The sequence below is a fragment of the Carassius carassius genome, chromosome 24, assembly GCF_963082965.1.
Source record: "Carassius carassius chromosome 24, fCarCar2.1, whole genome shotgun sequence".
NCBI classification, from domain to species: domain Eukaryota; kingdom Metazoa; phylum Chordata; class Actinopteri; order Cypriniformes; family Cyprinidae; genus Carassius; species Carassius carassius.
In genome coordinates, this window is record NC_081778.1 from 5838838 (window position 1) to 5866426 (window position 27589).

Sequence of the window (27589 nt, forward strand, 5' to 3'; positions counted from 1 at the left end):
CTGGTTTGGACAAAGACTCTAATTAACTTAAAATATACATTTTATCTTGAGTCGCAACTTTTATTATTATTATCATCTGTCAGGTCTTTTATGTTAAGGTCAGTTTAGCAAATACAGTGTTGGAGCAGGAAATAATAGCAAGACCAGATTTACTTGAGAAAATATATGTCCCTTTTAAAGAAAAGAAGTGTTCACAACCTGAATTTTTCTATTATTGCTGTGGATAGTGTGGGTGTGTTTGTGGGTGGGTGTTGTATTTTCTGAGACAGCTCTAATAGTGCTCTACTGTCCTGTGTTATTCTGATGCATGTAAACAGAATCAGTGCAACACTCTGAGGACAGAGTGGCTTGATTGATTAAAAAAGAATATGACATAAAAAGCCTGAGCTGCCTGAGCCGGCCAGGCAACCTGATGTTGATTGTTCATGCCTTCGAATCTGTTTGCAATTGGCTATGCCTGAGACCGCACTCTTGATTTTCTTCGGCCAGAGACTGGACAATATGTCCACGCTGCCAATGGCTCGTGTGTGTGTGTGTGTGTGTGTGTGTGTGTGTGTGTCTGGGAGTGATTGGCTATGCTTCTACATGATGTGGTTACTCTTCTGGGTTCCCGCTGTGGCAGCCCCATGCATTCATAGCCTTCAGTCCCTCACACAGCTGAGCTCATCCTGCAGTGATGTCAGAGAATTAACCCTTCCCATGATGCCCAGCTGCGATGATTACATTTGAATGTTTATTTGCACTTTATTTCTCTCTCTCTCTCTCTCTCTCTCTCTCTCTCTCTCTCTCTGTCTCTCTCTCTTTCTCTCTCTCTGTCTCTGTCTCTCTCTCTCTCTTTCTCTCTCTCTCTCTCTCTCTCTCTCTCTCTCTCTCTCTCTAGAATTTAAATGTGACGTATGAAAGCGAACAGACATATTAGGCATCTTTAGCTGAGTTTACATGAACATTGGGAACATGAAAACATCACGATGAGCATATAATCTTAAAACCTTATGTGCTCATTTGAGGTGAATACATTTTTTATCCAATGAGAAAATAATTAAAAAAAAGTGCGCAATGGAAATGCATTTATCTTATAATTTCCTTGATGTGCAACAAAAAATCTGATCTGGGTTAGCCAGCACACCAATCTCATCACATCTCAAATGTTGTTTTATAATTCTGAAATGCCTGAGCCGTTGTCAAATTTTGTCTGTTTGTACACAGCGGAGGTTTCATGCGATATTCGAGTTTTCCACATAAGTTTCATTTGCAATTAGTAACTGTGTAAACTTCACTCCAGAGTTTCAAACTAAGTAGTCGATGAACAACTAGTTTGCGGTTTACGTTCCTGTCCAAATATCATATAAAAAAAATGTAAAAATTAAAATGGATTGTCAGATTGCTCACAGTATATTCTAAGAGGATTTTTGTTGTTGTTGCCTTAGTCATTTATCAATTATAATTCTAACATGAAGGCCTAATATCAGTAAATAAAATGACGTAATAAATACTCAAATCTACATAAACGATAGTCTAGTCTAGTTACTAGCTAACCAGTCATTGGATGATTAATAATGTGTTTATTTTCAGGTCTCTGTTATTTATTTACTAAGCTTTATTTGATTATTATTATTTTTTTTTTAAAGGACTTTTATTTGTGAATGCCTGTCCGTCTCTTTCTTTCCTTGCGGAAAGGTTTGTCCCATCATCCTGTTGCTGTCCTCCATTTACTCAAGCAGCTACTGTGAAATGTTAATCACAACTTTAATTTGTACTGCATTAGCATTTTGATTAACTTGCAGGGCTTTCCGGTGCTCTTCAGGGGCTTCTTACTCATAGTTACAGAGGAAATGACTTTTTGATTAATTAAGTTTGTTAACGCAGCTGAGCTGGGCAAACTTTAACCTTAGAGGAGGAGAGAATGACAGAAGCAGAGAGAGAGTGTGGAAGTCTACAAGATGAGCTGAACAATAAATAAAGAGATACAGTACCAGTAGTTCTCATTGATATTCCTAACGGTCTGATTGTTTATATTCCATATCAGCATCACTTAGTGTATCTAAAGGGAGGAATATGATTCTATTTATGCTGTATAATATTTACGGTAGTTTTTGGGGTTGGTAAGATATATATATATATATATATATATATATTTATTTTTATGTTTAAAAATACAATTAGTGTGAAATATTGTATCATTTCTTATTACTATCAACATTGACAACTATTGTTTGATGTACAGAAAGTTCAAAAGAAAAGCATTTGTTAGAAATAGAAATAGTTTATAACATCTTAAATATTACTTTGAATAAAATTATCCATTTCTTTTCCTAAAAAACGAAAACCTGTTAACCCCAAATGTTAAAGCGTAGTGAAAGTGCTGATGTTCTCTCTGCAGGCAATGCTGGATGTGGTGGCCAATGAAGGCTGGCTCGTGTCTGCGCTGAGCATTTGTAACCTTGTACAGATGATCATTCAGGCCAGATGGCTTCACGATTCCTCCCTGCTCACACTCCCTCACATCGAAAAGCAGGATCTCTATGTCTTCAGGTACAAAAACACCTAATATGTCCTGTACCGGGTCTATTACTGTACATCCTTATGTCATCAACACTCATCACTCATTTTAACATCTCTCCCTACACAAATATTCTGTGTACTGAAACCTGATATAAATTATGCTGAACCTCACTATATAAAGCATCGTTATATATAAATAAAAAAAAAATTATATATATATATATATATATATAATTATTATTTGACAGAATTGTAACCGTTTTTTTAAGTAATATAAACAGTATTTTTTATGATTGTTTTTATAGTTAACATGACATGTTTTGTAGTGTCATTAAGTACATTGAAAACAATTTGATGTAGGATTAACTTAACTAAAATCTGTTATGACATTCTCACAACCGTCTTATCACAGGACAGATCATAACTCAAATGACCAAATGTGAAGTTACTGTATTTTTACCTTCACTCAGTGGAATGGGGTTATCATGGTGCAGGCATCTTATAGCCTCCTATAGTCTGTAAACAAACCCAGATGTTGTATGTAGCTCGGGTCATATTGCTATCTTGTAGTGCTCAAGGGATCCGAGATAAAAGACTCTGCCTGTAGTAAATGTCCCTGCTTGATGCCTCTAGTGCACAAAGAGCTTGTGAAGCAGCAAGTGACGGGATGTTAACCCGTTCCTGCAGCAGAGCTGGATGGAGCTCCAGGTCCTTTGATCCAGGGTGTCCCAGAGGTGCTGATTACCTGCACACCCCTGAGGACAGCTGTGACCACTGCATCTGTGTGGCCTGCCATTGTTCTGCTGTTAGCATCCGCTTGCTTTGCCTCAAAGATTTAGTGTTTGCTGCACAATCTTATCATGACAACATCAAATGGAGATACCTGCTGTACGTCTAACCAGAAGACCCTGACTGGGGTCAGTAGATTAATCTAGCCTATAATCTAGCCTAGGCCTATAAATTAGGGCTGTCACGATAACCGCAGTATTGCAATACCAGAGTCGTGCAGCCCATTCCAGTGCAAATCTGCACTATTTACAAGCAAACTGCAGAGGAATGCAAGAACTTCAACAACCACAAGGTTTGTTTGTTTTTTTCATAGGGTTATGCCCTTATCGTTTTATACTTTGTGCGTGTACTGAATATTAAGTAAGTTAGTAATGATAACATAATGTGTACCATTCTAATTTGTACAGAGGCTCTATAGAATTGCACTTAACCAGCCTAAACAGACAAAGAATGAGAGCGAGATCAACTGAGCATGTGCGATTAATCTTGAGTTATATATATATAGTTGTTCAAATTGGTTGTCATGTCCAAGGAAAGCCAAATATCTGTTTTAGCATTGACACATTACTGGTCAGCTGAGTCTTCTAACGTGGCGCTCAAAGTTAAAGTGATTTCAACAGCATGTTTCATTACGTCTCTCTTTGAATGAATCAGCGTTTTATACGTGTAGTTGAATGAAGGGTTTAAAGACTGACTGACAGCCTGTCTGGAACACGTGCAGGTAGGAATATCAATAGAAAGTCTTTTGTCAGAACGAAAGAAAGTCTTTTATCAGAACAAACTATTGTACATATAGGCTAACAATAGTCTAACGATCATATTGTCAGGTTTTTGTTCTGTTATGTGGTTATTTTGTCATTCTCTTCTGTTAACTTCTCTTCCTGTTTCAGCACTATTTGGTTTCGGTTTCATTGGTTTCTGAATATAACCTTGTTATATCATAACACGTCACATACACAAACTCATGTACAGTGGGAAAATATTAATTTGATCCCCTACTGATTTTGTAAGTTTGCCCACTTACAAAGAAGTGAAGGGTCTGTAATTTTTATGGTAGGTTTATTTTAATGGATAGAGACAGAATATAAACCAAAAATACAGAAAAAAAAACACATTATATACTGTAAAGGTTAAAGATTTATTTTTCATTTCAGTGAGTGAAATAAGTATTTGATGCCGTACCAACCAGCAAGAAGTCTGGCTCCCACAGACTGGTGATGTGACCGAGTGGAACACAGATTAGTCCTGCCACTTTAAGAAGTTACTCCTAATATCAGCTTGCTAGGTGTATAAAAGACACCTGTCCACACAATCTGTATCTTCCATCCAACCTCTCCATCTCCATGGGCAAGACCAAAGAGCCGTCAAAGGATGTCAGAGACAAGATTGTAGATCTACACAAGGCTGGAATGAGCTACAAGACCATCAGCAAGAAGCTTGGTGAGGAGGAGACAACTTTTGGTCATCAAGAATAACACTGGTAACACACTACGCCACAATGGACTGAAATCCATCCTGCATCATTGAGGGGCAAATGGACAGGGGCATGTACTGTAAAATCCAGTGTTGGGGAGTAACTAGTTACATGTAACGGCGTTACGTAATTTAATTACAAAATTATTGTAACTGTAATTAGTTACAGTTACTAAGAAAAAATGAGTAATTAAATTACAGTTACTTATGAAATTTTTTACGATTACAAAGGGGATTACATTTGAATATTTACACACATCCACATACAGATTTAACTGATTTCTTTCACAAATTTCACTGACTATTCTGAGACATACCGCCCTAATAATTTCCGGGATGCGGAAATACAGTCTGGTTCGTAGAATCCAGTCATAAAAACGAAATGCCTAACGCGGACGGATTATGCCACATTTTGGATGACTAAATCAAAAGTAGGTCAGTACACTTGAATCAAAACATGACATGGACTAGTGTCTGTGAATATAAGCCCCAAAAATGCAATATATGACTTGCAAATTCTGCGTGTCTGTGGAAATCAGGCGCGGACTGGACACCGGGAGAACCGGGACAATTCCCGGTGGCCTGGCAGCCGATTTTGCCCGCTATTTAATATCATTATTGTATAATTGCCTGCCGAATGTACTAAAGCGATCATTTGCGAATCCGCCATTTGATAATTAAATCTCTAATAAGTCATGAAGTGTTAGTCATGACTCGCGCGCTCTCCGCGCCTCCGCCAAACGGTAATCAATGCGAGAGAGAGAGAGAGAGAGAGAGAGAAAAGAGTGAATTGCTGGAGCAGAGAAGCAGAACTACTGTTCAGGGTTTCAGGTCAGTTTCATCTGTAAAGATGCTTTTTTGTCTTTGTTTTTTTATTTATTTAATCAAGCAGCAGCACGTTGCTCATCAGTCATCACTCAAAATACTATATAAAGGACATCATTATTATCTGTTGTAATGTTACAGTAGTAATTTAGCTGAAAAAAAATTCAGATTTTTTTTTATAGGTTTAGGGGGAGCTACAACAGACAACAACACAACCCTTACGAAAATTAACATTTTAATATTTAACTATAAATCCAGAGAAAATTGTTACTATTTTTTAACTGTGATAACCAAAAATGTAAAATTATTTTACAAATGTATTTATTTAAAAATAAATACAAATCCATTTGCAAAAAAAAAAAACAAAACAAGGTTATTTTACTTTTATATAGGCTAATAAAAGCATGGTAATTTTTTGTAAGGGAAAAACATGACTCGTGTACAGTATTAGGATTTTTCTATAAAAATATTGTAGTATTGTAGGGTATTGTATTGTAAAGTATAGTTTTGTTCAATCTTGAGTATTAAAGTCATGAGAGAGATGGATAACAGGGCAAAATAAAGAGACTGAAGAGAAAAATGGAAGTGAAGGTGCAGTTCAGGAGAGAACTTTTAATTATTTTGCATGTCCCCAAATTAAAGATTTAAACCTTTTTTATGTCAGGTCCATACAAAAAAATAGTTTTGTCCATGAATTTGTTTGTATGAGTTTGAATTTTTCAGTCTGAATTTTTTTCCCAGTCCGCCCCTCCAGTAAATTAATGGCAAAGACATGGTTTCATTTACTACACATAGGCCTACTGAAGCTCGCAGTGTTTTCAACCTCTGCTGTCTCAATATAGGAGTACACGAGCACATAAACATAATTTCTAGAACTGCTTTGTGTCACTTCATGTGCATTTTACTTATTTTGAGAAAACTATCATCATATACAAAGAAACAGCAGTTTAAAAAAAACACCAATGTTTCAGGAGTTTATTACACAGAATACGTCATATGCTTATTAGATAACTGTATTTAAGTTGATGTATATGCTTTTATTTATTATTCTTTAATTTTCACAAATTTAGAAAAGTAATCAAAAAGTACTCAAAAGTAATTAGTTACATTACTTTAATAAAGTAATTGAAAAAGTTACACTACTATTACATTTTAAACAGGGTAACTTGTAATCTGTAACCTATTACATTTCCAAAGTAACCTTCCCAACACTGGTAAAATCTTGGAAGAGAACATTCTTCCCTCAGCCAGAACACTGAAGATGGGTCATGACAATGATCCGAAACATACCGCCAAGACAACAAAGGAGTGGCTCAAGAAGCAGCACATTAAGGTCATGGAGTCTCCAGACTTCAATCCTATAGGAGGATCTTTGTTGACATCTTTGTACGCATGCGCGAGTGGTTGTGTGGCAACAAAACAAACAGTATGGCGGGCTGTAAAGACGCGACGAGCACTTTCAAGAGAGTTGGCGGGCGAAATCCACAATATATAAACACTTTAACATCTGAAGACCGGAGGAGGTTTGGAGAGAAGCTCAAAATTTGTATTGGTGACAAAATCGAAGTTATTCAAAGCCCATATGAGATCTGGGATGACAAAAAAACGTTGGTCCGACTCGCCCGTGTCTTGGCCACCAATCTGCTGGGGAGACATTTATTCTTATTTAATAGAAACCCCTGGACCCTTCACTCATGAAAGATTAAAGGCTTTCAAAAGTCTGGAGGCCTATGATTATTTTGTTTCTCGAAAAGTTGGGCCGATCTTTTCTGCCAAACAGAAAGCAGTGATCGTGCTAAAAGCAGAGGTTAGACCTGGCCAAGCAGAGTCACAGCGTGATTCGCATCTCCCGTGGGTGATCGACAAAGAGAACGGCGAAATAATCACTGCTTTTAAGTTTTGCGATCCAGAATAGCCCATTTTGATGTGAGGAACATAGTCTGGGTGCTGTGGATCGCGGTTTGGGACACCTGAATCAGAACGCGAAAACATATGACTCGGTTGATTTGACTCAGTTTTTTTTTTTTTTTTTATTCAATCTTCTATAAATACATAGTCACTAAGACTTACCATGAACAAAATGAGCCTCACAAACTCGATCAGAAGCTGCAGGAATCCAGGCTTTCTTCGGAGCGTCCAGGTTCAATCGCCTAATTGCATGCAACCATTTCTTTCGTTTTTAGCGATCCTTTTCGGAGGGAATTCGGAAAAACTTTTTATCAGGCCCCCAACGAGCCATACAATCAACCACACAGCAAGAGTGAACCATCCTCTTCTCTAAATCCTCCTCCAAACGTGCAAAACAATCAAATTACAGGTATCTAGCGGTGTTTTCTGCCACACGATTCCCATGATGCAATGCAACAAACATAAACAATGACGTCACAAAAGATCCGCCTATAGAACATCTGTGGAGGGAGCTGAAACTGTGAGTAGACAAACAACAGCCAAGAAACCTTAAGGATTTAGTGAGGATCTGTAAAGAGGGGTGGGTCAAAATCTCTCCTGAGATGTGTGCAAACCTGGTGACCAACTATAAAAAACGTATTACCTCTGTGCTTACCAACAAGGGTTTCTGCAACAAAGAACTCAAGTCATGTTTCGCTTTGGGATCAAATACTTATTTCACTCACTGAAATGCAAATCAATTTCTAACCTTTATATAATGTGATATGTCTCTATCCGTTAAAATAAAATTTAAACATAAAAATTACTGACCCTTTATTCCTTTGTGGGCAAAGTTGGCAAATTACAAAATTAACCAGAGATCAAATAAATATTTCCCCCACTGTATATAGTGAGAAATATAGGATTAATTTAGAGAGGATTTCATTATTTTTTAATTTTTTTATGTACCTTTCAAAATTCATTTTATGTTATTTGGTGCTCAATAAACAGTTCTTATTATTGTCATTGTTGAGTCTTGGTTGGGGTTATTTTATTCTTGTATTTTTTTGGAAACTGAGACATTTTCTTCTGGATTTTTGTAACATTTAATGTGTAAAATATGCAGTGGATTTAGAGCCCTCTTTAAAATAATCACATTTTGTTGCCTTGCAGCCTGAAAAGAAGACGACACAGTTTTTGTTTTATCCAGCTGTACTTACTCAGTTTTATATTGTACAGGCTTATTGGTTTTTCAGAACATTCTTTGCTTTCTCTTCTCCTCTACCCATGTGTTTTCCGCTCGCCCGAGTCTGAGTGTATCCTAACATGTTGTCACAGAGAGAGGCAAGTGTTCACTTCCTGTCGGCGGTGTTAAAGGGGTGCAGAGCTTCTCACCTGTGGCTCGCTGATTATAACAGTGTAACATGGCTTAGCGGCTGATCCCGCCACCATCTCTTATCTAACTCCGCAAACACCATCAGCATCACTTATCAGCGGTGACGCCTCCCCCACCCCGCTCCAAACTCAGCCCTCCAACCGCTTCTCACACTTTCAAGCACTAACATCATTGGCATTGGATTTTCCCTCGTCCATAACATGTCCCGCGGCGAGTGTAATTTGGTGGAAACACAATAAAAATGGTAAGAGAGGGATCAGGCCAGGCAGGATCCATCAAGCTGTGACAGCAGGAAACGGGAGCTCAGTCAGCGCTTACATGATTGAAGGCATCGTCACGTCACCGTCTTTTTTCCTTAACAGGAGGTGGAGCGCCAAAGGTGCGAGGGGCGGAGGTGGTTATCAAGGCCCAATCGAGGGGCTTCCCCAGCTAATGGCTGCCTGCGACGGGAAAGAGGACAACTTCACATCGATGGTGAAGGAGGTGCTGCAGCCCAATCAGATCTATCAGGTGCGTCCTCTTATGTACCCAAGACACTCGGTTTACAAAGCTGTCTAATTTATTGGTACCTCTACTGCATTTCTTGACACCGTTGAACAAAGCGTACTTTTTTTGGAGACTGCAGTCATGTGGATGAATCACCTCTTAGCAACATACGCATTCAAATAAATTCCAGTTCTCCACACACTTGGCAGTGGCCGCGAGCGCGTGATTTCCCGAAAGCGGCAGACAGTCACGGTGGTCTCAGGTAGCACCAAGATCTCCAATTACCTCCCAAATGAGAGGGTTTAGAGCTCCAGTCTAAGTGCTAATTGCAGCGGTAATGTGTGCATCCGAGCCCAGCAATGAGCCCAGCGTCCGTTCCCCATCAGTATTCCAGCGCACCCCGCTTCCTCTCGGCCCTGCTAATTAAATAAGCACATGCGCCGCCGCGTCCTCGTCTCACTCACTAAGGAAGCGTAATCCTAGCATAAATAGCAGTGGCAGGGTGATCTACACCGTCTCCCATGTCTCCAATGCTGACAGAAGAACAGAAAAACAAACGGCCTCCACACAAACACATTCTTTTGTTTGTTCTTGACGTTTTCCCATATTCTTTGTTTTATTCTAGTACAGCTCTTGAATGACGAGCTTTTATGGCTTATTACACTGTCTATATATATACACTATCAATCAAACGTTTGGAATAATTCAGATTTTTTATTTTATTATTTTTTTATATGCTCACTAAGGCTGCATTTATTTGATTTTATTGGACAGTTAAAATTGTGAAATATTGTTAAAATGCAAAATACTTGTTTTTTAGTTGAATATATTTTAAAATGAAATTTTCATCCACAAAAATGGCAAAGCTGATTTTGATTGATCAGTTTTCAGTGTCACGTGATTTTTTTTTTTTTTAAATCAATCTAATATGGTCATTTGGTGCTTATTCTTTTTAATATATCAAAAGGACAGCATTATTAAGGTCTTATTAATCATTATTAAGAATGATTAAGGTCATTCAACTTTTTATCTCACAATTCTGACTTTTTTTTAGAATTGTGAGATATAAACACACAGTTCTGAGAACATATATCAGTATCTCAATTAAGAGGTTATATCACAAAATTCTGAGAAAAAAGTTAGAAATGCGAGAAAAAAAGTCAGAATTCCAATAGATAAACTCGCAATTGTGAGAAAAAAAGTGTCATAATTGTGACTTTTTTTTTTATCTCGCAATTCTGACTTTATACTGTATACTTTTTTTTTCCATGAGATTGAATGATCTTTGAATAATATTGGTCTTTAAATGCAAGATATTTCAAGTGTACCTGAAGTATACTTGCAATAGATCTACTTTTGCACAATCAGATATACTTAACTGTATCTTTAGTTGGACTTCCGCACAATTAAAGTGCATTAAGTACAAAATTAGTTGTTCCAGTTTTGCAGACTTCAAGTATACCAGTTTAGTATACCAAAAGTGCATTTGCAGGGTACTTTTATTATGTACATAAATATGTAAATATATTAGTTGTATACTTAGCATGGATTACATGTATTTCAAATACATTTTAGTATGTTTATTCTTCATTAGGGAATAATAAGAAATGTTTTTTCAGCATAATTTACTCATTTCTGAAGGATCACGTGATCACGGCTATTTTAAATTGTAATGATAATACACAATATTTTAGTTTTTACAGTGCTTCCAAATAAATACAGAAGAAAAAACAGACGTAATATTGCTAAATTTACCTGATATCAATCAAATCTGAGAAGAAAACCAAAAGCATGTCCTCTTCACTGTGCTAATTGGGGGTTCTTTTCACAGGCGTGGGCTTTTCTGAGTCACCTTCCTGTGGTGGATGTCAGGATGAGTGTTAAGGGCTGGTGGGAGGGTTGTGAGGAGCAAACTGAGCGCGTGATCCCTGCTAACGTCACCAACATCAGGGACGAGTCCAGCTGGGTGCCGCTGCACGCTGACCAGGAGTACGTCCTCCAGGTGTCCCTGCGCCGCCTCAACGCCGGCCAGCAAAGAGTGAGTCCACCCACACATAGAGACTGACACTTCATTCACGGGTTTCTTTTTATTGTCTAGCCATTTAATCAATATCGATTCCATTCCTTTCAGAGGAAGCAGGACAGCAAGGCACAGGCTCCACGCTTCCCCAAACCCAAAGACGAAGGCTGGTTTCTTGTTCTCGGGGAGGTTGACAAGAAAGAACTGCTGGCTATCAAACGTGTGGGATTTATACGCAACCACAGCAGCGTGTCCGTGGCCTTCTATACACCTGAGAAGACGGGAAAGTAAGAGCCGTCTGCTGCTACTCTAATGGTGTTCTCTGTAGTATCTACAGTCTTAACGTCTGAATCTTTCTCCAGGTGTATCTACACGCTGTACCTGATGAGCGACAGCTACCTCGGCCTGGATCAGCAGTACGACATCCACCTGAACGTCATCCCAGCCAGCATTGCTGCGCAAGTCAACAGTGAGATATCAGATAAAGTTGCCAAAACGGCCCTGAAGTGACCTTCGCGCTGAGTCAGAACTAAACCAAAGTTTCCCTCTTGCCTTGAGATGTTCATTTGGTGGACAGGTCTTGAGTTCTAGGTAAAAACTACACTGAATTAAACATTTAGATGATTAGAACATCTGGCCATCAACAGGTAGATTTTATATCTAACACTTTCAAAAGAGAGACCTGATGTTGTAATTGATTCAAGAGGAAGCTTCTAGATCAGCCTCATCTGTTTCTCAGACAGACTCTTCCTGCCTTATTACTCTTCATTTGTGCTCCTTTTTTTTTTTTTTTACTTTTTTTGTACACTCTGCATTACATTTGAGGGCAAACCTTATGTGTCTAATTAAAATATGAACATAAGATTGTTTTTGCTTCTGAATTATGGAAATGTTCAGTATGAAAATCAGTTTTGTTAAATATCAAATAAAAACACATGCAGCACAATTGTGTTTATCAGTCTATCAATTGTTTCTATTCTTTCCTAAGTGTCAACATTTACATAGAATTGGCATTTACTGCGTTCAGCAGTTATTCACAGGCCACATGGGTTTTTTTTGTTTTTTTTTTGTTACAGAGGTCAAATAGTCAGCACATGCTTATTATTTACCAAGTCATCCTTCAGGATAAAAATGACTTTTGTCTATTACTATGCATATTTTTACATGCTTGTTATTTCTGCAAGACTATAAAGATGTTCTGGAATTTTTAGATAATAAATTAATACATTTACGTATTATTATTTTATTAGTATTAGTGGATGTTGAGTTTTGAATGAAGCAAACAATCATAGTGTTAATCATGATAATTGTTATATTGGCAGATTGACAAAAACAATGTATGGGTCAAAATTATAGATTTATCTTTTATGGCAAAAATCATTAGGATATTAAGTAAAGATCATGTTCCATGAAGAGGTTTTGTAAATTTCCTAATGTAAATATATCAAAACTTCAGTAATCTGCATTGCTAAGAATTCATTTGGACAACTTTAAAGGTGATTTTCTCAGTATTTTAATTTTTTTTGCATCCTCAGACTCCAGATTTTCAAACAGTTGTATCTCGGCCATATATTGTCCAAACAAACCTTACATTAATGGATTTCAGAATGATTTCAGAAGATGTATACATCTCAGTTTCGAAAAATTTGAAACTTAAGACTGGTTTTGTGGTCACAATTTGTGGAACCAAGAGAAAAGCCGCGAGAGGGCGCGACTTAGTCCGGTGCGACTTAGATATATGTTTTTTTTCCTCATCATGGCGTATTTTTGGACTGATGCGACTTATACTCATACGGTAATTGTTTTAAAGCGTTCATTTATTAGCAGTGGTTTCAATGGCAATGGTTTTGAGTCCCTACTGAGGACTTGATATATTGCAAAGTATTTTCGATTGTTCTCTTTTCCACTGACGCCGTTTAATCAGCAGCAAATGCAGGCTTTAGGAGAAGGTTAAAGCAGCATCAAGCGCTCCGTGTGCTGGGCGCATCCTTTCTGATTTTCTCCTGCTGCAGAGCTTTTCTATTACACACACACACACACACACACACTGCTGTCCTCCTGAGATACACACACACGCACACAGAGAGAGATTTTGGCATTTAGATTTTTTTTTCCATCAACATTTACTGCATTAAAAAAGTTTTAAAAATATATGATTTATATAATCATTTTTATAATAGTAACACAACAAATCATTCATCATGTTATCACACACACACAAAAAAAAAGACCGTGGTTATATCTACATAAAATAAGAAACATGACCAAAACTAAACTAAAGTCTACCACAGTGGACAAAATGTCTGGCTCTTTATCCAGCAGGACACTGATGGGATGAACCTCTTACCTCTGAATCATGTTTCTCACGGACAGCAGATAGGTCTGCTTGTATTCTTGAAGAATAAAACCGTCAAGTAAAACAGTTAAACAGCAAGAAAATAGGACCATAAAAATAACTGCGTTCAATTATAAGCAACGTTCTATTTGATATGCCTTTAAAAAAAATAATAATAGCCTAATAATAAATGGGCTAAATAAATAAAGTAAAAAAAACGAGCACGTACATTTTATTTATATGTATCGCATATTTATAGATATGTAGTTTAAAATATACGCACATTTAAATATGTGTTGTATTCATATTTTATGTTGAATATGTTAAGTGCCTGATTAATGATCTTATTTTAACGAAGGACATTTTTCTGTCAATTCAATTCCGCTCTTTTAATTTTGCCGCAATAAAAAAAAAAATAGCATTTAGTTAAGTCTGTTTTCATGCACAAATACGATAGATACTAGATAGATAGATAGATAGATAGATAGATAGATAGATAGATAGATAGATAGATAGATAGATAGATCGAGTGAGTCAGTGAACTTTAAATGTAAATATTATTTATCGTGCGTCACGGGTCAGAGGTCAGCGTCATTTCAGGTGGAGCGGTCGCTGGTGAATTGGCTCCAATGGGAAAATCCTGTCTGGTCCTTCAGTGTCCAATGAGCTGAGATCAGGGGGAGGTCCGCATGCTGCTCAGACAGAGAGACTTCAACAAACTCTCCTCCGAACAGAACAAGGTCCTTCTGGATACGAAGATGCCGTGTTCCCCGAGTGTGCTGTGGAGCTCGGCCTGAGTTAACGCGTGCACGCGGCTCTGCGTGTTTCTCGTTGTGGAGTCATTAACTTATGAAGACGATGCAAGTTTGCAATGCGAGCTGATATGAGGTAAGAAGACGTGCAAGTTTTAACCTTTTGAAAGGTAAAAAGTTATGCTTAAGCAAAATATGAAATTATAAAGACAGTGTACAGAAATTCTGCAGAAAGAAAATGCGTAGTTTGTATGAACACGTCTTTATTAGTAGTCTAGTAGTAGTAGTAGTAGTAGTAGTAGTAAATCGGTTTTGATATGGTAGCCAGATTCATAAATCAGAGCGTGCATTTGAAAGTCGGAAGAAGAGAGAGAGCTGATCGTGCGCTCCGCTGTTTTCAGGAATATTACACGCGTCTGATGGATGGATGGATGGAAGTTCCCTCATGAAGAGATTCCGGGCCCGAGTGGATTTCATGTGTGTGTGAAATAAGACTCACGGCGGATGAAAGAGGCTCATCATAACCATGAAGCTCTGTTCGCCTCGCATCTGCGTGTAGGACATCTCAGGAACCTCCGTGAACTGCTGGGAGCTGGCGATGGCAGGAACACGTCCGGGACGTCCCTGAGACCTCCCCATGTTGGTGAAACTGCTGGAGAGCTCACGCACGCGCTTGAGTTTGTGTTGTGGAGAGACTGAAGCGAGCAGCGGAAGGGTCTGAGACACGCGTGAGTGAGTGAGTGTGAGCGCGAGCATGAAGGAGAAGTCGAAGAACGCGGCGCGCACGCGGAGGGAGAAGGAGAACAGCGAGTTCTATGAGCTCGCCAAACTGCTGCCTCTGCCCTCGGCCATCACCTCACAGCTGGACAAGGCCTCCATCATCAGACTCACCACCAGCTACCTGAAGATGAGGATCGTCTTCCCGGAAGGTAGGCAGCGGCAGTCATATGCACAACAAACGGGATAGATATTGGTCATCGTCTTCTGCGTACACACGGCTTCTGAAAATAATTAAGTTCATTCATTCTGGGCAGCCTAGCATCGTTATTATTGTTCTTGTCAGCAATAATAATAATAAACAATAGGTTGTTGATAATACAATGCAGATGTTATTGTTTTATTGTTATTAATTCAATTCAGATGTATTTGTATAGCGCTTTTCACAATACACAGTGTTTCAAAGCAGATTTTACAGAAAATGTAGGCTACGGATGTTATTGTAGTAGTATTATATTGGTAGGCTACTGTAAATTGATCATTAATATATTATTATTAAAACATATTATTTGTTTAAAATTATTATTTTATTTCACAAGTATTTTGATCTAGACGTGTGTGTCATTTAAAGGCCATAAAAAACATTTTTCAATAGAAAAAAAGCACATAATTAGCGGAAAAGATAGGACCGAGATCATTCTCAAACATACATTAGCAAAGCACATATTAATACAGTTAACTGAGACGTGCATATAGAGTTTAGAAAGCATGTCCGTTTTTAAAATGCAAACACGGATTGAAAATATTCTGCTCGTTACGGCCTTTCACTTTTACAGCAGCAGCAACCACCTTCTTTTTTTAAGCAACAAATACATTTTCTTTCGTAATTTAAATAGTAATAATAATAAAGTTAATTTCATTAAAGCAAGGAGACTGCGTGTATTGAGTGTAAGTGTAGACTCAGACATGGTTCTGATTATTATTTCTCATCTTCTGCTGCGCCTGACTGAAGAAGAATATTAACAATTATCAGCCTCCGATCGACACCTGACTGACGAAACTAGTATTACTATTATTATTAATAATAATACTACAATAACATCCGTAGCCTACATTTTCTGTAAATAATTATAATTATTTTTATTATTAATAATAATAAAAACTAAAAAAAACCATAAAAAGGATCGTTTGTTTGTGGATCTGCCATCAGTCAGCACTCGTTTAAGACACTGAGACAAACACGACATTTGATCAGTTACAACTAAACTGAACTAAACTGATCGTTTGTGTGCGACATGAGAGAGAAAAGAGAAAAACATCTACATCCACAGTTTGCCAACATTTTTTACCAATGCTCATACAACTCTTTGTATTATTATTATTTATATTATTATTTTGTGTATTATTATCCATATGTTTTCACCTCTTAAATTTTAATAACAGGCCTATTTACTGTTAGATGTACACGACGTAGACTGTTATTAAAGTTATATATTTCTAATGTAGCTAATGACTGAGGATTAACATGTTTGAAACCTGCCGTGTGCTTAAAAACGACTTTTCATCAAAAGACTCCGTCTTTGATAACAAATGAAGATGATATGTTTAATACATTTACTGTTAGCCTACTGATAAGATTAATATCTGCGTTATTTAGCTAGCCTATGCCTTGTTTGGAAACAATGAAACATCTAGGATAGATACTGAAGTGTATTTTAGCAGCATGTGCTTTACTCATTAGAGTGAAAATAAATGTTTTTAAACCTAGTGCTGCCTCGCGCGAATGAAACTGCTCGCCGGGGTTAAAGGTCAGCGAGGTCACGGACAGACAGGAAATGAGACTGTAAAGTTTTATTAGTAAATGAAGGAAGGTGAAGATGCTTTTATGGTGGTTATTTATTGCTCGACTGTGAAGAGAATAACTGAACGCTGCTGTCAAATAATAGTCCAGCAGTTTAATCATTTAACTTTATGCGATATGCGTTGTTTTCTGTTTTTATTCGTTTAGTTTATTTTAGTAAGTGTGTTATTACGGGTTTTCGCTCAGATTTGTTTTATAATAATAATTATTATTATTATTAGCTATTGATTCATCTTTTTTTACGGTTATTCGAAACTTGATGTCAGAAGCTTATTAATGACGGCTGTTTACATTAGAGAATAGAATATGAATATGTGTAATTTGGTATGAATAAGTCATTATGATTAATGTGTCGGAAAAGCCTACATTTCGGGCCTGTGAAATAATGTTCTCAGCAGCGCTTAAAGAAACGGGTTCACAACTTTTACAGGAGAAGCAGATGAATTGTTTCAATGTGACTTCAGCTTAGTGTTCAGTTCAGTTTTCTTGTCTTGCAAGCAGTTATTGAAACATTTCTGTGAAAGATGCAGTGATGTATTCTTCTGCGTGAAGTACTGTGCTCTTATGTCCAGTTTGTTCTGTGATTAGCTCGAAGATATCCAGATCCAATCAGATCTTATAATTCCCCCGCGAAATATTACAACTTTTCTTCTCGGATCCGTCGGCTTTGGGTCAGGCGTGCATCAGGATCCTCAGACGCGCTTTTAACAATTAGTAGCTATATTATTGAGAGCAGTTATTACTGTTTAGACTATTTTTATTATTATTGTTTATTATTATTATTATTATTATTATTATTATTATTATTATTATTATTGTATTATTATTATCATTTAATAAACCTAAATATCTGATCATAACCTGTAGGCCTAATTAGAAAGTTTGAATTAGCCTTTCACGGAACCTTAATCTTAAAATATTTGAATTGTTTAGGCTATAATTTTAAAAGCAGCAAGAAAAAATATATATATTATCTATTTTTTATTATCTTTTAATAAAAAAATAAAAAAAATAAAATAAAATAATAATAAACGCCATCAAACATGTTTCCACGCGGTTATTGTTTCCGGGAGAGTGTGGTTATTTTCAGCTAGCTGTCTGAGCAGTAATGTGATTGTTTCTGATGGATAAATGGTGAGTTCATCTTTGTTTAATATTAAAGTGGAATCGGAGCACTTGCTTTCATCTGATGTTTGTTTTCGTGTGATTTGCATTTTAATAAGGATGTGTGTGAGTCAGACTGTTTGCTCTATCGAGTTCCTCTGACCATCATAATACTCCTCATTCACATTCAGCGTGTTTACAGTTATTCAGTGTTAAAATATTGACCGCCAGATCGCCAGATGACGATGCACTATTATTTTTGCTGTAGTTATTTTTGTGTGTTGTTTTTGTAGGTTTTGATTGTGCTTTTTTCGTCAATCGATTTTCATATTAGATATATGTATTTTATGTTTATGCGCTAAGACTGGTTTTAGCTTAGCTCTTTTCAGCACCCTGATGGATCGTCAGATATTTAAGGCTCGCCATCAAAAGTCCGTTTTTTGGTGTTTTCTCTGAATGCGTCCCACAGGTCTCGGGGAATCCTGGGGTCACGTGAGTCGAGCGAGTTCTCTGGACAATGTGGGCCGAGAGTTAGGATCACATCTGCTGCAGGTACACGCTTTAAAATCATACTTGCCTATTATTATTATTATTATTATTATTATTATTATTATTATTATTATTATTATTATTATTATTATTATTATTATATGTAGTTCGGTATAATAATTAAAATATTATAAAGATATAGAATTCTGAAACTATTCTATCGAACTTTTTTAATGATCGTATAGATTTATTTAGAATTCGTCTTCAGTTATAATTTTACATTGCTACTGGGTCTGTTCCACGTCATTTGTTGTGTTTCTAGCGAAGATTTTGTTTCATAATTTATTTAAATGATTACTTTTTTTAAGTGCTTCCTGCATCTATTTATATTTTTTACTTATTGTTATAATGGAATATGAAGGCTTAATTGTACCTCCTGACTCAGATGTTGAATATTACCTCAGCTCTACCCGAGCTTGCTTTAAAGTAAAATAAAATAAAAAATAATTGATTTCTAGGAGCTAATGATGCTTTCGTAATACAAGAACTAATCAATGTAAATAAATGCATTAATTATTATTACTTTATTATTATTATTATTTCTTTAGACTTTGGATGGCTTCATTTTTGTGGTAGCTCCTGATGGAAAAATCATGTACATTTCTGAAACTGCATCAGTGCATTTAGGGCTGTCACAGGTAAAGTGCACATTTTCATATTTACTACTGATGGCTTTTATTAATATTCGGCCTAGATCACAATATTTCTGGCAGCGTTGACTGTAGTGACAAAAGTCCATTTTAACAGGTAGAGCTGACGGGGAACAGCATTTATGAATACATCCACCCCGCAGACCACGACGAGATGACCGCAGTCCTGACCGCTCACCAGCCGTATCACTCACACTTCGTCCACGGTGAGACAGCCACTAAACACCTCTGCACAGCACACAAATCAATCCATCTTCCCTCAAACCGCTCCGTCACCGTCCCCTGCTTTCTGTTTTTTTATTCTAGAATATGAAATGGAAAGGTCTTTTTTCCTGAGAATGAAATGTGTCCTTGCTAAAAGAAACGCTGGCTTGACGTGTAGCGGTTATAAGGTAGGCTGTTAGATTCTCATTCAGTCCTTTATGTGTGGTATTAAACAGAGGTCTCCACAGGTGCATAAAAATACATTAATTAGCCTATATACAGTATTTAATGTTTTTCCTTATTTAGTGTATTTTAAAACATCAGCAATGACAAATGTTTAGAAAGCGATCCACCATTGTATATACACAGAGAATATTTACATGCAAGAATAATATAAGATAGCATAGAGATGATCACAGTTGCTGTGAACTATACTACAGATGCATAAATGTGTGTGTGATCATGATTTCTGACAGGTCATCCACTGCAGCGGCTATCTGAAGGTCCGTCAGTACAGCTTAGACATGTCTCCGTTTGACGGCTGTTATCAGAACGTGGGTCTGGTGGCTGTGGGTCACTCTCTTCCCCCCAGCGCAGTCACCGACATCAAGCTCCACAGCAATATGTTCATGTTCAGAGCCAGCCTGGACATGAAACTCATTTTCCTGGACTCCAGGTACCATGTGTTCATACACTTACACATAGTGCTGTGCTGCTAGTTTTATTAAAGATAATATAGGCAATGGGGACCAAAAGGCCTGAGACTATGAATGAAAATGCTTGTTGTACTTACAGATTCTATTATGAGCATAACAATTTGAACAAAACATTAACATATTAAAATTCAAAGTTAAACATAGATATCAAAATGGTTATATAATGAAAAATTGTATTTTCAAACCACCAAATGACACAAACAGGACTTTCTTGTCTTGTACATGTGTGCATCTATGATTTTGTAAGTGCAGCTGTGTTTAGTGAGACGTAAATTTGCGCACTTACGTTTAACCGAATCTGTGGCGTTCTTGCACGTGCCAGTGTGTGGACAGGTGTTTGTGCTAACGCCAACACCATTGTTATTCCGTTCTGTGTTCTGTGTTTGTCAGGGTTGCGGAGCTCACTGGCTACGAGCCGCAAGACTTAATAGAGAAGACACTTTATCATCACGTCCACAGCTGTGACACTTTCCATCTCCGCTGCGCACACCACTTGTGTGAGTTAGGTTTGTTTTTCCTCATTCCTCTGCTCACGTCCCCTTTACAGCATCTAAAAATAACAGCAGCTTTAGTGATGACGGACATCGTCCACCGTCACGAGGGTACAACTGAGCGTGCTAACTGATAATGCCACGTTACAGGAGATCAACATGAGCTTAGATTACACATGCAATCAATTAGTAACTAATTTAGTGAACCACATTGAAAACTACAGCGTTAGTCTTTAAAAACACATTTTCTTTAATCCATTGTTTTATCTATTACATTCCTGATTGTAGCACAACGCAGCCTATTAAGAGACACAATATTTGATATTATTTGCTTTAAATAGTTATTAAGGCTGGAAGAAAAACAGCAGCTTATGGTTTAAACATGCAAATGAAAGCAGTTATTAGCTTTCCTGAATAAAAAAGATTAAATGAACCACACGTACCGTAAAGCCAACTAAAAAAAAAAAATCATCACAATGTTGCACATTAAAGTGAACAAATTAATGAATCTTCTTCTTCTTTTTTTTCTGTTTAGCAAAAGAAGCGTATGTGAAAGTGTCAGAAATGTTCTCTAATTGATTGTGTGTTTTTCTCTCTGTAGTGCTGGTAAAAGGACAAGTCACCACCAGATACTACCGATTCCTGGCTAAGCAGGGTGGGTGGGTGTGGGTACAGAGTTACGCTACTATCGTACACAACAGCAGATCGTCCAGACCACACTGCATCGTCAGCGTCAACTATGTCCTCACGTGAGTTGTTTCCAATTGTTTTGTATAAAGAATAGAATCCCCTGATGTGTAGTAGGCATTTGTAATTACAGTTTACAATAACTGTATTCTATATTAATATTTAAGTCTAATTTATTCCTGTGATGCGAAGCTGAATTTTCAGCAGCCATTACTCCAGTCTTCAGTGTCACAGAAATCTAGTGTAATGTGCTGATTTGATGATCGAGAAACATTTCTCATTTTTATCAATGTTGAAAATGGTTTTGTTTTCAGGATTCTTTGCTGAATATACAGTAAAAAATATATATCTTTTGTAATATTATACAAGTCTTTACTGTCATTCTCAATCAATTTAATGCATCCTTAGTGAGTCTTAATGTGTGTATATATATATATATATATAGAGTAAAACTTAATTTGAATTTTGAACAGTAAAATAATATTTTCAAATTACTTCATGTACTTGCACTCTAACATGGGATTCTTAAATTAAAAATTACGAACAACTTCAGCAGTCATACTTTACTCTACTGAATCAATTTTCACTATTAACTATCTACTAACTATGACTCTTGCCTCATCCTGATTTACTGCTTGTTAATAGTTAGTAAAGTAGTCGTTAAGTTTTGGTGTGGGATGGTCATGCAGAAAAATGCATTAATATGTGCTTCATAAGTAGTGATAAACAGACAATATGCTAGTAAAACTCCTGCTAATAAGAAACTAGTTAATAGTGAGAATTAAACTAAATTCTTTAAAATTGTTCAGTAATGCAGTTCCATACACAAACTTGAACCGATTTGTACATGGCTAACATGCATGCAGTGTATTAGGCTAGAGGGTAGTATGCCATATAATTTCTTAAAGCTTTTGTCTACAGTTGTGTTGAATTGCCCACATTATTCCACTATTACTCAACTAAAAGGCCTCTCTCAGTGACTTACAACTAGCATTAGGTTCAATACAATATCATTAAGGTTTACATTTATGGTGTTTGCAAGTCCAGCCATGACAGTGACTGAGCGGGTTAAAGCTGCCCTGATGCTCATCAGTCAGTTTGGGGTGTCATTCCTGTTCTTGCTTTATATAATATGCCAGCTGCATGTACAGGAACTGCATGGGAGCCAGGGGTTGTGGATGATTTATTTGTCATGCATTCATACTAACAAACTCCATGCATTACCACAATGAACTTTTCCACTGGAACTCTCTGGAAAGAATGAGGTAGGATTGAGCAATGTAGCCATCGCTCACACAACGGTTTTGAGCGAGGGATGTATGGAAGAGTGAAACAGCATTTGTGTGCACACTTCAAGAGAGCCCATTAGAACTGATGCCAGCATCTGGAGCATCGACCCCCCCACCCCCACTCATTCTGCCTCCAGATGTAAATGAATTTACATCATTAAAAAAAAGTGGATTAGTTCTGATATGCAAGTCTTCCAATAACCTGCGAGTGTCAGATAGCTCTTCGGACACAGCTATAAAGGAAAAGTGTTTATTAGGTTTAATTAATAGGTTGTAAAGATGATGAGTGTTTATAGCTCACAGCTTACTAAGAGTGTCCATAAATGTACTTTTTTGTGATATTCCCTGTCATCATCCATGATTCAGTTTCCTTGAGAAGAATGATTTCCATAAAAGTGTGCGTTGCAGTGTAGACATCAAGAGTGTGAGATCTGTTTCCTGTTTAACCTCTCCACATGTGCTCTCATTCAGAAATGCACAGCTAGTCTTTAGTGAGAAAAGGAAGCGAGGTGGATATGTCTGGCATCTTATTGAGGTGTTATCAGAGTCTATTCACACGGGCTGTGAGGTGTGAAATGAGATGGTGTTTGTGTGTGTGTGTGAGAGAATGGCAGCTCAGCTGAATGAGATTGTGTGTATGCACTAAAACACTCACACCGGCCAAACTGTTGCACCTTAAAGGTTTTGGCTTCTCTCTACAAGCCTTGACCTCTGAAAAATCTCTGTTTACATAGTGTACAACAACGATGTCAACTTAATGAGATCGCATGGATCTGCATGTGCATTTGTGCAGGTGCTTGTGAGAAAGTGTATGTCGGCCTTTTTCCAAGGTGTTGCCATCTGCATACAATCCCATTAGTCTGTGTGCTGTCTGAGCCAGACTACTAGGCCTCAGGAGGGAAGCTGGTATCGGTGCCTGGCTAGCATGCACTCCAGCCATCGCTTTCTGAAAGTTATCACTGGGAACAGAAATCCATACACCACTTTACTGACAAATCAATTCCCATTTCCTAGTTATATCTTATGTGGTGATCCCTTTGTGGGTTTGATTTAGCCAGACATAGCTCTTAATCTCACTGTGTATTTGAACAGAGCCCCCAGCCCTCCAGCCGTATGTTTGTAGGAGCCTTGTTCCAATCCTGTAGGAGAAACAGTGCAATTGTCCTTGAGTCTTCCACACACACTGCTTCACAAATGAGCATGGAGCCTGAAGTATCTAAAAAAATTCCTGACCATACATTTCTCTGAGTGGTAAACTGAAAAGGAAAACTGCACCAGTAAACAGTAATACAGAGACAAGCAGTCACAAACCATAAGGTTGCATACACTGTTGGGTTTGAGGCTAAATGTTGCTGTCTTTCCCCAACAGGGACACGGAGTACAAAGGACTACAGTTGTCCTTAGATCAGGTGATGTCTGCTAAACCCTCGTTCACCTACAACAGCCCCTCTAACCCCATCAGCGAGAACAGAAGAGTTGGCAAAAGCAGAGTCTCCCGTACCAAGACCAAAACAAGACTCTCTCCCTATTCACAGGTCAGTATCACAGCAATGCCTTCTATTTGGATGGTAATGGTATGTTGGGAGCTCTAGAAAGGTCTTCTGTTGCTGGGAAGACATCTAATGTGATTTACACAACTAGGACATTCCTTAAGTAACATTTCCATAAACTAATCATTGCCTTCTAATTTTAGGTGTTTGGTTAAGGATAGGGTTAAGGGCTGGAACAATCATTTTAAGGGTAAGTTTGAGGGAAGGTTGAGGATATATGCAGGACTCGGATTGGATGATAGGAATGTTGGATGTTGATCCAGTGTCTTGTTCTGTGTGTGTAAATCAGTGCCCTCATTGATAAAAGGAAATTGTGCTACTGGAGGCACCCCAACACTACACATTTCCAGACTCTTCCTAATAAAATACATCAGAAACAGCACATTAGAAGAAACTCCAAGTCATCAAATGGGTGGATTAGATAAGAGAGACATCCAACATGTGTACTGTTGGCGTGCCTCCAGGATCATGGTTAGGAAACACTGTATTCATTCATATTTGTTTCTTGTGTGCAGTATCCAGGTTTCCCCACAGATCGCTCAGAGTCGGATCAGGATAGCCCGTGGGGAGGAAGCCCACTCACTGACTCTGTATCTCCTCAGCTTCTGGAGCAGTGTGAAGGCATAGACTCCTCATGTGTATACCGGCAGTTCCCAGAACCACGGCCGTTCTGCTACAGCCTACCGCTGACAGATGACCATCATACCTTCAGTGACTTCTACAACCACACTCACTCCGAGTCCTGCGAGAGGGGTCGCTGTAAGGCTGGCCGATACTTCCTTGGCAACCCTCAGCCTGGACGAGAGGCATGGTGGGGAGCAGCCCGCTCTGTTCTACCATTGCCCAAGTCTTCATCCGAGAACGGGGACAGTTTTGAAGGTGTGATGCCCCACATCACCTCTATCCATAGCCTGCAAGGTGTGTTTCTTTCAGTGGATCTATGGTTGGAAACCAAATGCAAACTACAGTCCTGCTCCTGGAGAGCTACTTTCCATAAGACTTCAGTTCCAATCCTGCTTTAACACACCTGCCTGTAATTTTCAAGTAACGTCTTGATTAGCTGGTTCAGGTGTGTTTGATTGGGGTTGGAGCTGAAATCTGCAGGACGACAGGTCTTCAGGAGCAGGATTGTAGACAGTTTTTTACGAATGTGTTGTTCTGGTATATTAAGCCCTTGACTTTATCCAAAGAAAAACCTTGCTTGTTTTGTTTCCTTGGGCTGTGGTAAATTCCTCATGGTAACATTGTTTTTGTCCCACTTGCAGCGAGAGGTCACTGGGACGAGGACAGCATGGTCAGCTCACCTGACACGAGCGATTCAGGCGATCGATACCGTGGTGACCAATGCCGTGCAAGTCCTCAAGAGCCCAGCAAGATTGAGACGTTGATTCGGGCCACACAACAGATGATCAAAGAGGAGGAAAGTCGTCTGCAATTGAGAAAGGCTACTACAGAAATACCTTTGGAGTCTACAAACGTTCCTGCAAAGAGCCATGGCTCGTCGTTTCACAGTACCGACTTTTCCCAGTCAGCTTTGCAGAGTGTGGTGTGTCGAGGGCCAGCTCAGGTTATAAGCCCCGCCCCTAGTCCTGTTCCTCTTTCCCGTCTCTGCAGCCCCATTCCTGACAGACTGGGTAAATGTAAAGACTTCCTTCAAAATGAGCTCTCCTCTTCTCAGCAACACCAGCAGCCGCTGCCCCTGACGGGCACATGTGCTGTCTCTCAGACTCCAGCGTTATACCCCTCACACCCCCGCCAGTACCTGGAAAAACACACAGCCTACTCGCTCACCAGCTACGCACTCGAACATCTGTACGAGGCAGAGAGCTTTAGAGGATACTCCCTGGGTTGCTCAGGTCCCTCCCATTACGACATGGCCACTCATCTGCGCATGCAGGCTGAACAAGCACCGGGCCATAAAGGCACTTCTGTCATAATCACCAACAGCAGCTGATGCTTATCAAATCACCAACAGCCACTCAGCGATTCACCCTCTCACTCAAGCTAGCCTAGAATTTCTGATTTGATTTGTTCTTGTTCCAACATGTTCTACAAATACTTGTTTTCTAGTAAAAAAGTAAGCATTCTTAAACAATTAATTATTGTTTATTGAGGTTTATGCGGGAATAAATGAATAAAAAGCGTATATAAAATAAATCTTATATTATGCAATTTTGTAAGTAAATTTAAATTATTTAAACGATGTTTAGATATTTTTGCTAGAAAACAAGACAAACATACCGATTAAGTACACTTTTGCAGTGTATTAAGGGATGTGATTTCTGTCACTATTATAAGGCGTAAATGCTTGAATGAATGGGGATTGTCCAAATGATTCCTGGAAGTAGTAGAATAATGAGAAGCATGAATTACATAATCTCATAACAGCACATTGAGGTTTCAAAAATCTAAACAGAAAAACAGTATTTAATTTTATTTATTTATTTTTTTTCAGTAGTTTCCATTTGGGTTACGGAGTTGTTGGGTCACAATACTTTATGTATAAGCTACAAGTAAATTGATAATGTGGCATTTTTTTTTTCTTCTTGTTCATTAGTTGGTTTCTTTATATACATATATTATTATTTATTCTTATTATTATTATTATTACTATTATTATTATTATTATTTTATTTTTTTTAGCATGCTGATGTTCCAGAGATTAACAACGAAGTCTAATGCAAAATGCAGCATTAATTTATTATTGTTTCAGTAATTGTTTAAGGTTGTTGTAGGATTCCATCTTCGCTCATTTGTGTACTGGGATACTTTTTGTAGTTGCATATGCTGTCCATTTGTGTTTGGACCCAATTTAGTCTTTTAAGTCAAATGCTTAAAGATTCCATTTTAAACTTTTATTTTTTAAACAAGACATTGGTTGAGCATATTATTGTGTTATGGACTTGAACAAATGCTTCTTCTGCAGGTCTCTAACATGTTAGCTTTTAAAATGAAAACTGAGATTATGCAATTATGAAACATCTTGAAGGAGTCTTGTGCTGGTTCGATTAGAAGGTGTGGTGTTTTTGGCCCGAGGAGTTGATAAACTGCGCTGGTGCTGGAGGGCTTTGAATCGAGCTGCTGTTTGGTCTATTGAGGTTCCCAAAGTCTGGTATGAACGTTAATGGGGGAATTCTCTGACAGACTCTACCCTGTACCTCACTACTACTTTGTGTATTTATATAAAAAAATAAAAATGGCTCTGTTCGGAAAGCTGTTTTTCTCTGAATGAAAGAAACTCTGAAAAAAATAAAATAATAATAAATGTATGATGTACATACGCAAAATTCACCCCCGCCTCCCACC

The 27589-nt window shown here is 37.9% G+C and overlaps 2 protein-coding genes across 4 annotated transcripts in view; both read left to right on the forward strand.

Moving 5' to 3' along the window:
* Positions 1–12096, forward strand: part of ascc3 (activating signal cointegrator 1 complex subunit 3) — a 218019-nt gene extending 205923 nt beyond the window's left edge. The window contains exons 38-42 of the mRNA XM_059507374.1: positions 2381–2532; positions 9235–9382; positions 11190–11396; positions 11490–11665; positions 11741–12096. Of these exons, the coding sequence (XP_059363357.1) occupies positions 2381–2532; positions 9235–9382; positions 11190–11396; positions 11490–11665; positions 11741–11888 (831 nt within the window). The 3' untranslated portion in view covers positions 11889–12096. The remainder of the gene's footprint in view (positions 1–2380; positions 2533–9234; positions 9383–11189; positions 11397–11489; positions 11666–11740) is intronic.
* Positions 12097–14450: 2354 nt separating this feature from the next.
* Positions 14451–26369, forward strand: LOC132102740 (single-minded homolog 1-A-like). 3 transcript variants are annotated; one of them, XM_059507368.1, is made up of 12 exons: positions 14451–14601; positions 14867–15394; positions 18617–18699; positions 19245–19334; positions 19444–19552; positions 19653–19738; positions 20027–20226; positions 20657–20772; positions 21359–21506; positions 24103–24268; positions 24799–25201; positions 25549–26369. In XM_059507368.1, exons 2-12 carry the CDS (start codon positions 15220–15222, stop codon positions 26235–26237), a joined length of 2265 nt encoding a protein of 754 aa, XP_059363351.1. In that variant the 5' UTR covers positions 14451–14601; positions 14867–15219; the 3' UTR covers positions 26238–26369. The 3 variants fall into 3 exon arrangements, with proteins under 3 accessions (XP_059363351.1, XP_059363352.1, XP_059363353.1); XM_059507369.1 differs by having other exon boundaries at positions 20657–20763; XM_059507370.1 differs by lacking the exons at positions 14451–14601; positions 14867–15394; positions 18617–18699 and having other exon boundaries at positions 19269–19334; positions 19448–19552.
* Positions 26370–27589: the final 1220 nt, after the last annotated feature.

Coding starts and splice junctions, on each gene's coding strand:
- LOC132102740 (XM_059507368.1), top strand. CDS start 15,220: ATGAAGGAGAAGTCGAAGAACGCGGCGCGCACGCGGAGGGAGAAGGAG. Junction 15,395..18,616: donor GAGGATCGTCTTCCCGGAAG/GTAGGCAGCGGC, acceptor TGCGTCCCACAG/GTCTCGGGGAATCCTGGGGT. Junction 25,202..25,548: donor CTCTATCCATAGCCTGCAAG/GTGTGTTTCTTT, acceptor TCCCACTTGCAG/CGAGAGGTCACTGGGACGAG.